The 16,444-nt window shown below is 48.6% G+C and overlaps 1 protein-coding gene across 9 annotated transcripts in view; it reads left to right on the forward strand.

The window, feature by feature from the left end:
- Nucleotides 1-16,444, forward strand: part of Whrn (whirlin) — an 82,755-nt gene that overhangs the window by 30,110 nt on the left and 36,201 nt on the right. For all 9 annotated transcript variants that reach the window (XM_027400274.2, XM_027400275.2, XM_027400276.2 and 6 more), the window contains exon 3: nucleotides 8,559-8,684. In XM_027400274.2, the coding sequence (XP_027256075.1) occupies nucleotides 8,559-8,684 (126 nt within the window). The remainder of the gene's footprint in view (nucleotides 1-8,558; nucleotides 8,685-16,444) is intronic.

A 16,444-nucleotide genomic window follows, 5' to 3' on the forward strand; every position in this document is an offset into this window, starting at 1 on the left:
CTCCCCTGCTGTGCACCCAGACTCCTTCCATGTTGCACAGTAAAGTCATGTAACAGCACCCATCTCCAAACCTCAGGGGCAGCATTCTGTTCTGTCTCTAAACTATGTGAGCCTTGGAGGACTGGGTTGTGTTTGATCTTCTGTGACTGCCAGATGTCACCTTGCTTTGTAGTGCCATCATGGTGTGCTTGTGTTTGTAGCATGTGCCAGTATTCCCTTTCTTCCCGAAGTGGAATACCGTTCCACTGTGTCTGGCCTTTGTCATTTAGGGCCACTGTAACATAATATCATGACCTTCGTGGCTCATAAGCCAGATGTGTGCCCTCCCTATTCCAGAGGCCAGAAATCCCAGGCCAAGACATGTGTCTGTGAAGATCGGGCTCCTGGTTTGTAAATGTCACCTTGCAGTGCCCTTGGACAGAGGAGTAGGGATGGCTTCAAGGCTTCTTTTGTGAATATGATAATCCCCATCCTAATGGCTGTCTCCATGACACCCACCTCTTAAATCCTCACCTCTGGATACTGTCGCAAAGGGACTAGGTTTCAGCATTGGTTTGAGGACATAGACCTTCAGTGTGGGATGTAGGAGAAACCACAACTGCTTTGCAGTCACCTGTTGGTGGGCATCTGGCATGGGTCCTTCTTTTATCCACTGTGAGCACTGCCACCATGGTCACGGCACACACATGCATCTTTGTATTTGCCCACTCTCGGTTCTTTGAGCACTGCTGGGCTGCATGGTTCTACAGGTCTAAAATTTGTTTTGTTTTAAACTGTGTCTCATGTAATTCAGGCAGGCCTCAAAGTTACTATGTAGCCAAGGATGGCCTTGAATCCTCACTCTCTTACCTCTACTTACTTGATTTATGTGTATGAGTGTTTTGCTTACATGTATGTATATATGTGTACCACATGCATACCTGAGGCCTGTGGAGGTCAGAAAAAGGTATCAGATCCCCTAGAATTGGAGTGATGGATGGTTGTGAGCCACCCATGTGGGTTCTGGGGACCAAACACAGGTTATCTGCAAGTGTAACAAGTGTTCTTAACTGCTGTGGCCTCCAACCCCTCTACCTTTACTTTTTAAATGCTGGGATTATAGGTGTGCGCCACTACATCTGGCTTCTTTGTTTTCATTTCTGTTTTGATGTTTCAAAAATGTTTTATTAGCATATATTAACTCTACATAATAGTGAGTTTCACTAGGACATTTTCATACATACACGTACATGATGTATTTGGCCATATTTACCTCCCTAACCCTCTCTTGTACCCCTCCCACTTTTACTAGTTCCTTTTCTCTTCCCAGCTAGCCCCACCTATGTATGGAGGCTGTAGGTCTCTCTCACGAAATCTGGAGCCAGCAGGCTCCCTGGATCCTTCTTTCCCTACCAGTTCGTTCCCCGGCTCTGGAGTTACACGTACACACCACCACACCCAGCTTTTCACATGGGTGCTGGATATCGGCACTCCTGCTTGCACAGCAAAGGCTTTAGCCACTAAACCATCTTCTGAGCCCCTGGTTTTGGTTATAAGGATGGGATTTCATGTAGCCCAGGCTGGCTGTGGCTTTCACTTCTACCACTGGGATTGCACGTGTGTGCCCTGTACCTGGCTCGATGTTTCTTTTCTTAAAGGAACTGCTGTACCATTCTCCACAGCAGCTGTGCTGTTTTATTCCATCCACAGCACACAAGGACCGAGTGTCTCTTCTCTGTTTGTGAGCCATCAGTCACCCTAACACAGGTCGGCCTTTTCCTCATCTGTCTTCACCATGGACCTTTGTGTGACACCTTAGCAGAGTGATGACAGAGCTGGAGGTCACAGCTGGGACACAGCAGAGTTTAAGCAAGGCCAGCCTGTCCCTTTCCAAGCCTTCCACTCTAGCTAGCACACCATTCCACTACTCCAGTGTGAGGTGGCACATTTAGGATGCCTCTGGAGAACCTTGGTGCAGAGAAAGACTTGTCCTGACACATTGCCTGAGGTGCGTACAAGAACAAGGAAGAGTGCTTTCCTCTCCAGCTAGAGGAATTGAGGCAGGATTCCGAGAAGAGGCAGTATGGAGTTGGCCTTGGGAGGGAGCCGAAGGCAGAGGGGACAGGTGATGGTGGCATAGAAGTTTGAAGGAGCAAGACAGGTTCTGAGTGGTGTGTTTGGTTGTGCAGCCATGTATTGCAATACAGGCTGGGAGTGTTAGTGTGTGTGGGTGCTTTCATGCAGGACACAGACCATTGGGGAGATGAAAAGAATGGATTCCACATTTACAGAGACCCTTGGCAAGGTCCTGGAAATGAAAAGGATCACACTCTTAAAGGAAGGGAAGGGATTGATTAAGGGCAAGCTGAAAGAGTCCTGGAGTTAGTGAGGATGTGGCTGGTTGTGGCCAAAATGAACTGGAAACAAACTTATAGGAAGGTCCCTGTCTCTGTATGGTTAGCTTACCGTGATCGTCCCATGTGTGTATCCAGGGTGAGAGAGTCCCTGTGCTGAGCATGACTGCATCTTAGAAACAACTTGCAGTGAAGATGGCATGTGTTGCCCTGACCTGAAATGTTGTTTGGACAGGAAGAAGGCAGAGCAGGGAGGCAGCTGGGTGGGAGGGAGAGCGAGTGTTGCTGGAGCTCTCAGAAGGAATGAGCAGGAGGCTTGCAGACCCTCCACTAGGGAGCAGGCTGGGCTGGAGGCTCTCTGTTCCTGTGTTCTGTGTGTAAAAGTGAGATGTTTAACCTTAGCTCAGTTGTAGGAGTCCCAGAGACCTGGGTTCTACAAGGATCTTCCTTACTGCTAGTGCACACATGTTATAATGCTGGTTTTTTTCCATTTTTTTTTTTTTAATTTGAGAGAGGCCATTCTTCTGCTGATGGACACCTACCTTCTGGCTGGCTGTTTACCCCAGCTACAGCTTCAGGATTTCAGTGGGGTGTTGTGGAATCGTTTGGCTCAAAGGTCGGAGCTATGTGTTTCTTGTAGAAGATGTCATTAGTATTGATGAGTGCACTGAGGCATGCAGGGGGAGGGGTGCATTGCCCCAGGGTGCACTGCTGGTGAATGGCTGAGGCAGATCTCACTTCGGCTTTCAAACTTGTCTCTAACTATTCAGTATCTGCTGGCTCTGGCCTTGGAGCTGGCCTCTGCACAGCCATAGATATTAGGCTGCACTGTTCATATGATGCCAAGTGTCTTAGTCAGCACCTGTGATACTTCACTGTAGTCTCACACTACAGCTTCCCTCTGGGATGAGCAGTTAGAGCCTGCAGCAGCTCAAGGATCTTCATAGACACAGAAGCAGGACCAGCCAGCCTGGTCCCAAAAGGAGCAGCAGCTACAAGTTCAGCAATTCGAGGTTGAAGCTTGCTTCTAGAACTATTACTGACTTGGAACAAACCATTTAAACCTGAGTGGACCACCTAAGTGCCCATGACTTGGGGACCTTCCCACTAGCTTGTATCAAGAATAACCATGCATACAAGCTCAGAGTGCAGTGCGGGGGATGTGGCAATTCATTTTAATAACAGCATACTGATCAAATACCTCTGATGGGCCCCAAACCACCCTGGGTAATAGGAACACCTCTGGGAAGAACAAAGATGGCCACTATCCAGGAGGGTGACCCTCCAATATGTGGGCCTGCTGCAGAAGTATTTAAACACATTGTGTATGGCATGTTATATGGGGGTGGGTTCACCCAAGAAGGGCTTAACACACAGTGGGATGGCTTTAGAGGGGGCAGAGAAGGTCCCATTAAGAGGTAATAAGTGTGTGTTGCCATCCTTTGGGTAGATGGTTCTCAAGGAGCCCTTTTTAAAAGAGGATGGAGGCAAAAACCATTCACCATCTGCAGAGCCTTAAGGAAGAGAGCTTAGAGCAGAAGCTCTAAGCAGATCCATGTTAGATGCCACATGTCAGCTCAGGCTGATGCTGGGGTACAGGGGGATAGACGATCTGAGAGTGCTAGCCCTCACCACAGCTCTGAAGGACAGAATGCATTAAGAATGCTTTGGGCTGCAGATAACCGACACTCTTGGGTCACAGGAAATTGTACATGAACCGTGCTTATTGCTCAACAGTGCTGGCCAGGTAGCCAACTAGACAGCTTAGTCTAGAGGCGAGCATTCCTTTCTTTTTGCTATTGGCTTTTACCTCAGGCTTGTTGCTTCATGACTGCAAGCCTGTAGCCATTGCTGTTGCCATCACAGCCTCTCACGGCTGTGCCTGAGGAAGCACTCTAAGTCTCGACCTCTCTGTTTTTAGAATGAATGATTTTTCGGAGAATCACTACCAGATAGCCATTACCATTACCATACCTCTTAGCTAAAAATGACTCAGGACCACCTAGGTCCTGACAGAGGAAGCAAAGAGCTTTGGAGCTGCCAGAGGGAAGATGCTGACTTCTGGGAAACTCCCCTTGTTCTCTGGACAGACTCTGGACTCAACACAAGACATGACTGGGCATGGCCTCTGGCTGGACCACCAGTAGCACTCGCCCTAGGCAGTTGGCATGATTCCCATTTTGCTTATGGAAAACATGAAGATAGAGAAGTGATGAGCGTGAGACTGGTGACAGAAAAATAGGAGTGACATTAATGGAGGGACTATATAGCAACCTGAGCACCATCTCCACGGCGACAAGGGCCAAGTCTGGTGACTCCAAGAATGATTTGTTTCTGATCTAGTAAATGCATCATGGCAGTGGTGTTCTTTCTGCTTGGGAAGAACACCCTCATTTTCCCACATAAACGAATTCTCTTCATGTCAAACACTGGCTGCATTTCCAGTGTGTGATGGAGGCAGATAAGCTTGTGGTTGGTAGAATTTTATTATATTTCTGTGATCAAAATTCCATTCTGTTCTGATGTGAAGGATTTGTTGGGGGAGGGTGCCAACAAAGTAGATGGGGGATACCCAATTTTTATCTCTGGGATTCAGGGAGGCTGCCTCAGGTACCCATTGCTGTCCTAGTTTCCTGGGCTTGGGTGCCTAGTCTCACCAGCACATCTCTTCCCTGCCTGTGGAATCTTCAAATCCTTGTGTCCAGGAGCTGCAAGGGCCTGCCTGGTGGGGCTAGGTCTGAATGCAGGTGCCCAGCTGTAGGGTGAGGCCTCTGCTGTGCCTATGCCCTGAGGGCACAGCTGGGCCCGTTCTGTCCTGCCAAAGAGCAGTCTTGATGCTGAAGCTATCTGCTGGCCCCAGTCATCCTCACCCTTACCTCTGTCTGAAGCCCACTTCTGTATTTCGTCCTATCTCACGGAGGTCTCCAGAAGTTGACGTGGCTTCTCACATCCCACTCTAAACACTGGCCTGAGTCTGTCACCCACTCTAGCCTCTTATGCTAGAATAGCCCAACCACACTCCAGCCACACAGAGTCCTTGTATAACCCAATGGCTAGGCTGTGCTGTGGAATTGTCACTTTGCTCCCTCCCTGCAATTCACAGGGCTCTTGGGTGTGTTTCCCAGGGCCTTGCTCCCAAGCTTCGATACCACCAAACCCAGAGTCTGTGAGAAGAGGATTGCTCATAAGAGGGTGCCAGGGCAATAGGATACTGCTGAGTCTAAGGACATGTACAGTTTCTTTTTATCCTAGTCCGTCATGGAACCTACAAGCTCTGCATGGCAGATGGACTTTGCAGAGGTGACTCAGTGAAGGGTCTTGAGATAGGGAATTGTCCTGGGTTATCTGGGCAGCCCAGTGTCACCAATGTCCTCAGAAGAGGCATAGGAGGGTGTGGATCAGAGGCAGTGAAAATGGTGCTGGAAGTAAGGCGGCCATGGGAAGGTTCTAATCTCTGAGCCAAGTGAGGCCCCTAGGTGCTGGCACAGAGCCTCTGCTAGGAAGGCAGTCTTCCTGCCTGAGAGCTTTTGTCCTGAGCTTCTGACTTCCACACTTTGTTCCACAGTGGTTCAGACATCACTGGTGAGAGGACACAGGCCTGGAAAGCAAAGAGAGGGTTGCCTGGCTGTCACAGCAGAGGCTTCACTGGTCTTGGAAGTGAGAGCAACTCTGAGGGAGTTGCCTACTAACTGGGTAGGACAGTTAGCTCCCAGGAAGGGACTTGTGGTGAGGCCTCAGTGGTGAGCACCCCAGCCCTTGTCCCAGGGGATCTCCTGCACCTTCCCAGGTGACTCATATAACCTACATCCCCTTTTCTGTTTTCCTATTACCCTATGTTGTCAGGAGCCTTTCCAGGGACTGATCCTGTCACACACTTTTCTCTGACTATACCTGGCTTAGACCTTGTGTGGACAAAGGGTTCTAAACCTCATGTCTGGATGGAAGGACAGTGTCAGCTCATGTCCACCAGTCTGTCTAGGACATGGAAGCAGCCAACAGTCATCACCTCCCAAGAACTGTTTCTGCTTCTGGAAGCTTAGCCAGTGGCTTACCTTATGATGCCCTCCTGCAAATAACAACAATCCATGTGCTCTCAGTGCAGCTCTACCCATCTCCCTTCTAGGTGAAGAAACCAGGGCACAGGGATTGCAGCTCATTCAGGGCCACATAGCTACTGAGTGTCATCAACTTCAGTAGTCTGGCTCTGGAGCCAGCACATGTCACCCCCAAATACACAAGCCCATACGTGATGAGGGACCAGGGTGGGCATCAGACCTAGGTTAACTCATGTCCATACAAGCCTCAGATGGGCCCTGTAGCAGGATGGTGGGGCAAACCCTCAAGTCTGGGCAGCAGCTCCTGGATCTGAGCTGGGAGTCTGCAGAGCCATGGGTTCAGGAGAACAGGTCTGTTTTTCTGACTCTCCCTGACTCATGGCCACGTGCATCCCTTCCTAGCTTGAGGAACGCTATCCTGAGTGGCCACCACACTCACAGAGTCACAGCTGGGAGCTTCTCCACCCCTCTGTGCTGTTCAGGGGTAAAGGAAGAGAGCCGGGGAGAAAGCCAAGCACCTGGACAGGGCTTGGCTGCAACCAGATAGACTTGCCTGATATCAGCAGGTTTTTTGGTTTTTTCTTTTTCTTTTTTTTTTCTACATGAGCTTTATCACATGCAAAATGGAACCAACCAGCAGCGGACCACATTTATTGAACATGTCCTGACATTTACTAAATCCTTATGTGGCAACATGTTTGGGTTTTTATAGAACAAGCATATACCAGCTTTGTCCTCATGTTCAGATAATTGGGGCTGAGACACAGAGAGGTTAAATGACTTCCCTGCTCTGTCATCTTTGGTACCTCTGCCCAGGTGGATGCTGAATAAATGAGGTACTGGAGTAAAGGAAAAGGCCCTTTCTGGGGTTGGGACAGAATGGAGCGTAACTATTTGCTGCCTGACCTTGGAAAATAAGACAGTTTATTGTTGGGGCTGGAGACATGGTTTAGTGATTAAGAGCACTGACTCCTCTTCCAGAGGATCTGAGTTCAATTCCCAGGACCCATATGGCTGCTCACAAATGTCTGTAATGCCAGTTCCAGGGGATTTGACACCCTCACACAGATACACATGTAAGCAAAATGCCAATACTTGTAAAATCAAAAATAGATCCTTAAAAAAGAAGTCAGCTCCATGATGCCTGAAGGTCATGTCCTCCACTTTCCACCACAGGTGTTTACACTGTCCTCTCTTGGGTCCCTTACATTTTCATGAGTCTTCTCTTGATGGGGGGTGTTTTATCTCTCTGGGCTAGGTGTGAGCTAGCCCCTCCTCTTTTTCCCATAATCGTTGCATGACTGAGGTACGTATTCTCCTATGCACCTCCTCCCCTTAGAGGATCCTGTGGCTTACCTCCAAGGCTTGCATTCCTACTGTCTAGCACTGACAGCTCTACCCATGTGTTCAGCCTCCCACCTCCTCAGAGACACCACTTTCCTCAGACACCCCCACCTCCCTGGTTCCCTGTCTGGGCCACCTCCCTGGTTCCCTGTCTCTCTGTGGCCATGTGGCTCATGAGTCCCTCCTTGTGCTCTGGGTTCTGCTGCAACTTGAAGGTCTCTGACCCGTTCCACATCACTGTGGTCCCTTCCTGAGCAGGGCAGTGTCTAGGCATCTTCACAACCCCCACATCAGCAGAGGAATGCACTACTGGGCTAGTGTGTCCTGAGTGGGCAGAATGGAGTGGAATGCAGCACTGTGGCCTAGCACAGCAGTGCTGTTGGAGACCCTGGAGGGGTGGGAGGCTCCCCAGGAAGTCCCTCTGGGTTCAAATGGTAGTGGCACCAAGCTGCAAACAAGCCTTGATCCTATGGAGGAAAGACAGGAGTAAGTATGTGGGCCAAGTCCTGGAACAAGAAGTCTCCTTTGGTGATGCTCACAGCAGCCCTGAGATGCGCTGATAATAGACCCCAGCCTCACATGTGAATGCATTGGGGATGTTAGTACTAAGGGGCCTTTGGTTTGCCTGTGTTTGTGTAGTGAGCAGATGGATGGGGCAAGGCAGGCCTGAGGCAGGCTTTGGGATTTCCACAGGTCTTGCCTTGCACTTCTGTGTTGTTAGGATCCTGTTTTTCAGGGCTTATGAGGGTTTTTGTGGTGTGCTGCCTTTCGCCACCAGAGTTTGGCTCCCTCCAGGTTAATGGACCTACCTCTCTTCTTCCCATAGGTGAACCTGGTGCTGGGGGACGGCCGGTCCCTGGGTCTCACGATCCGAGGTGGAGCTGAGTACGGCCTTGGCATCTACATCACTGGTGTGGACCCAGGCTCTGAAGCAGAAAGCAGTGGGCTCAAGGTGAGGGGACGATGGGCCTTGGGCTGCATGTGTGGGGATGTGGGTGGGGAAGATCTCTGTAGCTGGTTTACTTCAGGAAAGCAGGTGGTGACCCAGCTGAGGATGGGATCAGTTGAGGAGCCCCAGCTGACTGCTGGGTGTGTAGTGTACAGCTTTGAGCAGCAGCAGGGTGGCCTCCTACACTGCGCTAGGCAGTGGGCCAGCCCAGCTCTTTTGAGGCTGCTGTTTTGCAAACACTGTTGATGCCCTTGAAGGCCCTGACACCAGGACTTGTTATGACACATGCAGAGGGCAGGAGACAGGAAGCTATGAACCAGCTATGAACTGGACTGTGGCTATAAGAGGCAGCTTCAGGGCTAGCATCCAATCCCGACCAGCAGTTACTGAAATTGTAAAATTAATTAGCTCACCTTCTAAGCAGAGCTGTGTGCCCAGCACTTGAGAGTCATGTCACATGTATCACTTCACACTACCTGGTGGAGTGAGGTGGTGTCCAGGTTATTCCAGATGTAATGAGGTCCCACCAGCTGGTCTAAGGTGGGTCTCGAAACAAAGCTTGTGCCCAGTGAGTCTTGACTGAATCCCAAAGCCCAGGGTGTAATGTGCAGTGCTGAACCCCTTACTTGGGATAACTAGCAACTCATCAGAGAGCCAGAGACTCTGCATGCAAGGACACTGGCCCAGGACCCAGATCACTGTGATACATCATGACAGTACATGTTCGAAAAGTCATCGATGTTGGGCCCACAGTGATGTGGAGTGCTGATAGTGGGCCCAGGTGGCATTTGAGAGAGGTAGATGACAAAGCAAGCTGGGGAGAAAAGGGTTGCAGTGCCGAATGATTTCCTAGACTGGCTACAGGTGACTAAAGGAGTACCTACCCCAAGTTCAAGGCTGGGGACTCAGTCAGCAGGAGAGGTGTCTGCAACAGAGGGTCTGGAGTGTGCATGTGAATGTATGCATGTGTACATGCATGTATGCACACATACTTGTATCTTGGGATCCACAGGGTCCCATACCCCAGTACAGCAAACAGACTATCATAGGGAAGATGAGGCAAAATAGGCTTTTGGGAGATGTCGAGCATTTGGAAAGTGCTTTGGGCTCCAATGAGTAAAGACAGTGCCACGTCCCAGCTCCTCTCCATTCCTTCATGGCTGTGTGACCTTGGAGCTTCCTCCACCTGTCTGAGCCTCCCTGTCCCTGCTAAGGAACATGTTTGCCTCAGGGCTATTGAAAAGGTAAAAAGAAACAAACTAAGGACACAATTAGCTATTGTAGTTAAACATGGGTATAGACTGTGTGGCTCTCTTGAATTCACATTTTCAAATCCTCACCCTTCAGTGTTCGGGTCAGGAGTTGGGGCCCTCGGTAAGTAACTAGATCATGAGGGTGGAATCCTCATCTATGGTATCAGTGACCTGGCAAGAGGGTCCTCACCAGGCACAGAATCCACTGGCATTTTAATGTTGAGCTGTTCAGCCTCCAGAACTGTCAACAATAACCAGTGTGTAAGCCATCCTGTCTATGGGATTTTGTTGCAGCACCTGTCAACATTATATTATAGAGAGGGGATCACAAGGCTCCACCCCAGCCCTTGGGGAGGATTAATAGGCAGCTAATGTTTGCTGGGGGAGGCAGAGACATTTTCTTTAGTGATGCAACTACTGTCTAAATTGCACATGTAAATTAATCCTTATTCCTTAACCTGTAGGTGTAATGAAACCCATTGGGTCATACATACACACACACACACACACACACACACACACACACACACACACACGCACGCACGCGCGCGCGCGGTGCTGGGGGACACTCTTTGACCTCCAGGAGTTATGTCCTATCGGGAAGACAGGGAACAAAGATACTCTGTTTATTTAGTTAGAAAGAAGGCAAAGGGGGTGCATTTTGTAAAACTTTACCATTGCCTGAGATTGCCAGGTGGTTGCAGGCACTCAGGGGTAATTTGCTTGCAAACTGCCCACCTTCAGTTAAGTCCCTCTATGCTGTCCTCAGCAGTGAGGCACTTGATGGTGGCTACACTTTCCTTTCCCCTCACAGCCCCTTGCCTGTGCTGACACCTGCCCACATTCACTTGGGCATCCAGCACTGATTAATTCTGTTTATTGCAGTGCACTTTCTGTGGAATTAGGCATATTGAAATGGAATAAAGGGCCTGCTTGTGTGGGTGGTGGAGCCAGAACAGGCTTTATTTGTAAATAGCACTCCGTGCTGCGGTGCAGCGCTTTCCTGGGGGAAAACACCGCCTTCCACGGGGCTTCCAGCTGCTCAGCCCACTTAGCTTCCAGGGCCCAGTGTGAGTCCAGAGAGGGGGCAGGACGCCCAGGCCCTGAGTGGAAAAACACTCGGGAGGTCAGCCAGACCCCCAGCATTTAATCCAGGGGTGGTCGGTGCAGATTGGAGCATGTCTACCTTCCCAGCAGGGACAGCCCCTCTCCACTTCACAGTTTATCTTTGGATTCCTCCTATTTCTTTGCACTGCTTTCCCATGCCCAGCCTATCTGCAATCCTTCCAAAGAATGGACCACTAAGCCTCTTTTGTTCCCTTAGGGACAGCCTATATTGAATGGCATTCAGAAGCAATCGTAATAACTGTTGCCATTCATTAACCAGTTATTATGAGTGAGACATGGTGCTAACATTTAGATACATCTGCTTGTATTTAATCCTTTCCATAGCCTTGTGGGATGGGGGTGGGGAGCCTTCACAGTACAATTTAACAGATGAACAACTGAGGCTCAGAGAAGTACAGTAACTTGCCCAGGCTCACACAAGGATCCCAGCACTGGCCCTTCTGGCCCTCTTAACTACATACTTGGTTCTACCAGTGCCCTATTGATGCTACCCCAAGTTGACCTCCATGGTCTCTGCTGAGTCTCTCCAGGCTGGGAGACCATTGCTTTCTTATCGTGGAGATCAGACTGCTGTCTTAGATGGGATCCCTGGAGCAGTACCTTTGCTCCTGGGGATGTCCCACTTGTGGGGTCACTGCTCTACAGTCTGTGACTTTAGAGTAGGTCTGTCATGCATCTGGAGAAGAAACAGTATCTCAGTGACAGGGATGGTGTGTGCTTTGCAGGTCTATCAGGGAACCTGGGCTGTGTGTCGCCTTCGTGGGGCTGGGCTGACCCTGCCACAGACTAGCTCTGCCCTCCTGGTGTCTCTGAATCAAGCTTCCTCAGAGCAACACCTCATGCTGGGGACCTACCAGGTGGCAGGAAACTTGCCTGCATCATCCACACAGATCTTCACACAGCTCTGCAAGAGCAGTGGAACCTTCGGTCCCATGCATGTCAGAAGCCCGTTGTCTGAAGTGTCCCAGCTCCCCAGCAGTGTGAGGTAGAGCCTAGGATGTACTTCTCCCTGATGGCCCTGCCCACAACAGAGCAGCCCCACATAGGGTGCTCAGGAAACAGCTCCTGGGTTGAAGGAAGGATTGTGGCAAGGGAAGAACCTGACCAAGCTCAGATCTTGAGCCCTGTCTCTCTTGTATCTCAGCTTGAACACAGCAGGGCTGGCATGTTGATGGAAGTGGTGTTGGTGGCTTATTAGTTCACTTTTATCATTGTTATGACAAAATACCTGGCAAAAGCAATTTATAACGTGGTTTATTTTGGCTCACAGTTTGGGGGTACAGTCAGTCCATCATAGCAACAGGAGTGTGAGGCAGGCAGTCACATTCCATCCACATGCAGGATGCAGACTGGGACTCTAGCCCATGGAATGACACTGCACACATTTAGTGTGAAGCTTCAATTAAACCTTTCTGGAAACACCCTTCTAGACACCCAGATGTATGTTTTGTGGGATTTTTAAGTCTAGTCAAATTGACAAGATTCATCAACCATCGTAGTAAACTTGCTGCCCACATGGATGCGGACTGCACAACCAGCCCTTGTTCCTCTGTGCCCAATCCTTTAGCACCACTGCCCACAGTGAGGCTGCTCATTGCTGGTGCCCTGGGAATGTTCCAGAGTCACTCTCTGGTTCCTCAGTAGAAGGCAAGTCCATGTTCACGTCTCAGCCTCCAACTTCACTCATTTACACCTGAGCTGAGAGAAGGCCAGAGGACGGGGGATGGCAAGCTATGAGAGTCCTGAGGTATGGACTCCCACAGGCCCCTCCCACCATCCCACCATTCAGCTGGGCCTTACAGGGGCGGCTCTGTCTTAAGCCCCCCCCCCCAGAGGAGGTTATCTTGCTGGGGTGGAGGAGCCTGGCAGACCCCATGGCTGCTCTCTCTTCCCTCTGGGTGAGAGAAGAGTATAATTATTATTCTATGGTGCTGTTAAATGAAGGTCCTTCATATGGGCTTTGTTTCACATGCTCCTTGGAACCCAAACTTGGCCAGATATTAAAAGAAAGAAGTAGCAGAGGGCATGGAGGTACCTTAGAAACACTGTTGATCATATGGTAATCATAATGAAAATAATGCACATACTGTCTTCAAATTTATATAACTCCTAATGGTTAAAGAAGAAAAAAAAAAAAGACAAAACAACAAACCTCAGCTCAAAGAACATATGATGGATTCCTTGGCAGTGCTAAGGAATTTTAGCTGATTTTGTGGCAGTCATAATTAAGATGACAGAAACAATCATCTAATGTTTATATAATTCTTGGGAGTCTCAGAGCATTTTGCAAACAGTGCTTTCCCTTTCATTCCACAACTTAAGATGAATGAGCAGTTTCTTGAATGACGCAAACTGTTCACACATAGAAAAAGAAAGTTAGCTAATCTGTATACCCAAGCTGTGTGTCAAAGAAATTAAGTTTGTAGTTATAAACCATCCCCAAAAGAAAACACAAGCCCAGACACTTTCACAGATAAAGCTACCGAGAGGTTCAGAAGAAGTATCACGTAGTCTCTTTCTGAAAACGGATGAGGGTGTACTTCCCAGCTCATTTTATGAAGCCAGTATGATATACTACTATGACCAAGCAAACTGAGGATGGAGAAAGAAAATGACAGAGCATGATCCTTCATGGATGTAGGCACTCACCCGGAGAACATCATCAAATCCACCAGTATTTGAAAGAACAAAGGGGTGGAGAGATGGCTCTGTGGGTAAAGTGCCTCAGATTGCATACGTGCGAGGACAGGAGCTAGAATCCCCAGCACACACATAAATCCATAAATGCCACAGGTGTGGTGGCCACCTATTATCTCAGCACTATGGAGACAGAGACAGATGGTCCCAGAGCAAACTGACTAAGCTGGACTAGCTAAATCTGCATGCTCAAGTTCCAGTGGAAAGATCCTACCATAATAGTTAAGGTAGAGAGAAATCACATAAGACACATAGTGTCTTCTGACCTCCAGATGCACATGTATACATGTGCATCCATACATATGTGCATGTACACACACACACACACACACACACACACACACACACACACCCCTTAGCAAACTAGGGATTAAAGGAAATGAATCAATAAAGGATATCTTTTAAAAAGATATGCAGATGGCTCAATGGTTAAGAACACTTACTGCATAGGACCCATGTCAGGACTCACAACTTCCTGTAACTCCAGTTCCAGAAACCTGATGCCCTCCTCTGGCCTCTGCAGGTCCCTACACTAATGCTTACATACCCTCCCAACCCCATACACACACAATTAAAAATAACAACTTAAAATAATACATACAGCGAACATGGATCATGAAGCCTCATTCACATGCTGAAGAACTAAGTGTCTTTGTCTAAAATTGCAGAGCAACAGAAAGTGAACAGAGGATCCAGTGGAGTCTCGTGGTGTTGGAACAGTGGATCTCACTAAACCTTCCTAATGCTGTGACCCTTTAATGTAGTTCCTCATGTTGTAGTGACCCCCTATCCACAAAATTATTTTGTTGCTGCTTCATAATGGTCATTTTGCTACTGTTATGAATTATAAGGTAAATATTTGATATGGAGATGATCTTAGGTCACCCATGTAAAAAGGTCACTTGACTCCCAAAGGGGTCATGAGAGCCACAGGTTGAACACCACTGTGCTAGAGGACTGCATAAGGCAAAGCATGAGTGAGTGACCTTAGGCAGGGAAAGCATGGGCCATAAAAGAAGGAGGGGAGTTGCCAGGGCTGGATAAAAACCCTAGAGATCTGTTCCCTCCAGCCAGGCTGCACTTCCTAATGTTCCCACAACCTCCCAAGGTCTTGCCAACAGGAAGGCAGGAACAACCTGGGGGTTTGTGGAGGAGCATTTGGGTTTATTCTAACTCTAGCTGCAAGTTCTTTCTACTCCCCAAGAGTGTGGATTAGGACTTCTGAAAATGTGTCATTTCCAAGGAAATCATCTGACAGGCCAGCCTGAGGTCACAGGAGCCAGGATTACAGATTTACAGGAAAGGAGAGATGGGGGAAACCCCGTGCTACAGGATTGGTCAGCTCACACAGAGAGGAGCAGATTCAGAACCACACAGAGGGCACATGGCACGTGTGTGCATGAATTATGCTCTGAACACACAATATCTTGCACAGGAGAGGCTGGAGGGGCTGGAGGCAGAGACACCCCATACAGTGCTCCCACACACACTCATGTCTAGGTGTTTGAGTACTTTTCTCCAGGTAAAAAGAACCTAAGAACCTGAACGCTTGATAAAAAAGGACTGACATCAGGTGGGGAAGGTCTAAGATGGGTTTGTGACTTCTTTCTTTTTGTGATTTAATTTTAGGGATGCTGTAATCCCATGTTTACATGCCTGTAATCCCAGTTACTTTAGTGTCTAAATCAGAAAAAGTACTAATTTAAGGCCAGGCCAGCCTTGGCTATATGACCTTGAACTTCTGCCCCTCTTCTAATCCCAAATGAATTCTGGGATCACAGGTCTGTAGCACACATCCACTTTATGCTGTTCTGGGGGATCCAACACAGGGGTTTGCGTATGCTGTGCAAGCAACTCTACCAACTGAGCTACATCCCCAGCCCAAGCTTGTTAATTTTAGGTGCCAGAAGGCAAAGACATGTCAAAATGGGGTCAAGCAAAAAGGTAAATAAATTAAGTATACCCAGTGTGCATAGTGCTCCTGAAAGGGCTCCCACAGCCAAAGAAAAACCAAGCGCATAATCGCAAGCCTGGCTCTGTACTGAGGTGATTACAGAAGGACTGAGTAAACAAATCAGCACCCATTTATATAAGATGTCACAGAGAAACTACTGGACTAGATCACTCTGAGGGCAGAAAGAAAGATTTATTAGGGGTCAGGCCTGCAAGGCCATCGCTGGGGAGGGGAAATACAGAGAGAAGAGCAGAATGGTAGAAAAACAAGATTTTGTAGACAAGATTTGAAACAGGCTGTCCAAATTGCCCTTGCTAGGGGTAGTTGACCTTGAGTAAAGGAAGTTCCTGGAGGATTAAGGGTGGCTCCTGGTGAAAAGATACTGCCTTGAGAGATCTTGCATACTAAACAAAGGTCCTCTGTTTAAATGCTAGAGTCCTTCTGTTTAGGACAGTGTCACCAGCACTGCCATTTTGGGGGAGAGGGGCTTTGAACCTGACACCATTGTAATATGGGGACATGCACCTGGAAATCACCTTAGAGCCTCATAGTTAAGTAAGTCATCATGACCTCATGGAGAAGGCAACAAACAGGGCTGATAGGTGGGCAGAAGTTCAGACCTAAGACTGTGTTCCTTCAGAACATCCCTTCTAGTGTGTTTGGGAGGCCACAAAGGGAAAGGTAGAGGGTGGAGAAAAAGCTGTGCTAAACACAAACACCCCTCTGAGCTG

The sequence above is a fragment of the Cricetulus griseus genome, chromosome 2 (genome assembly GCF_003668045.3).
Source record: "Cricetulus griseus strain 17A/GY chromosome 2, alternate assembly CriGri-PICRH-1.0, whole genome shotgun sequence".
In the NCBI taxonomy this organism is placed as follows: Eukaryota; Metazoa; Chordata; class Mammalia; order Rodentia; family Cricetidae; genus Cricetulus; species Cricetulus griseus.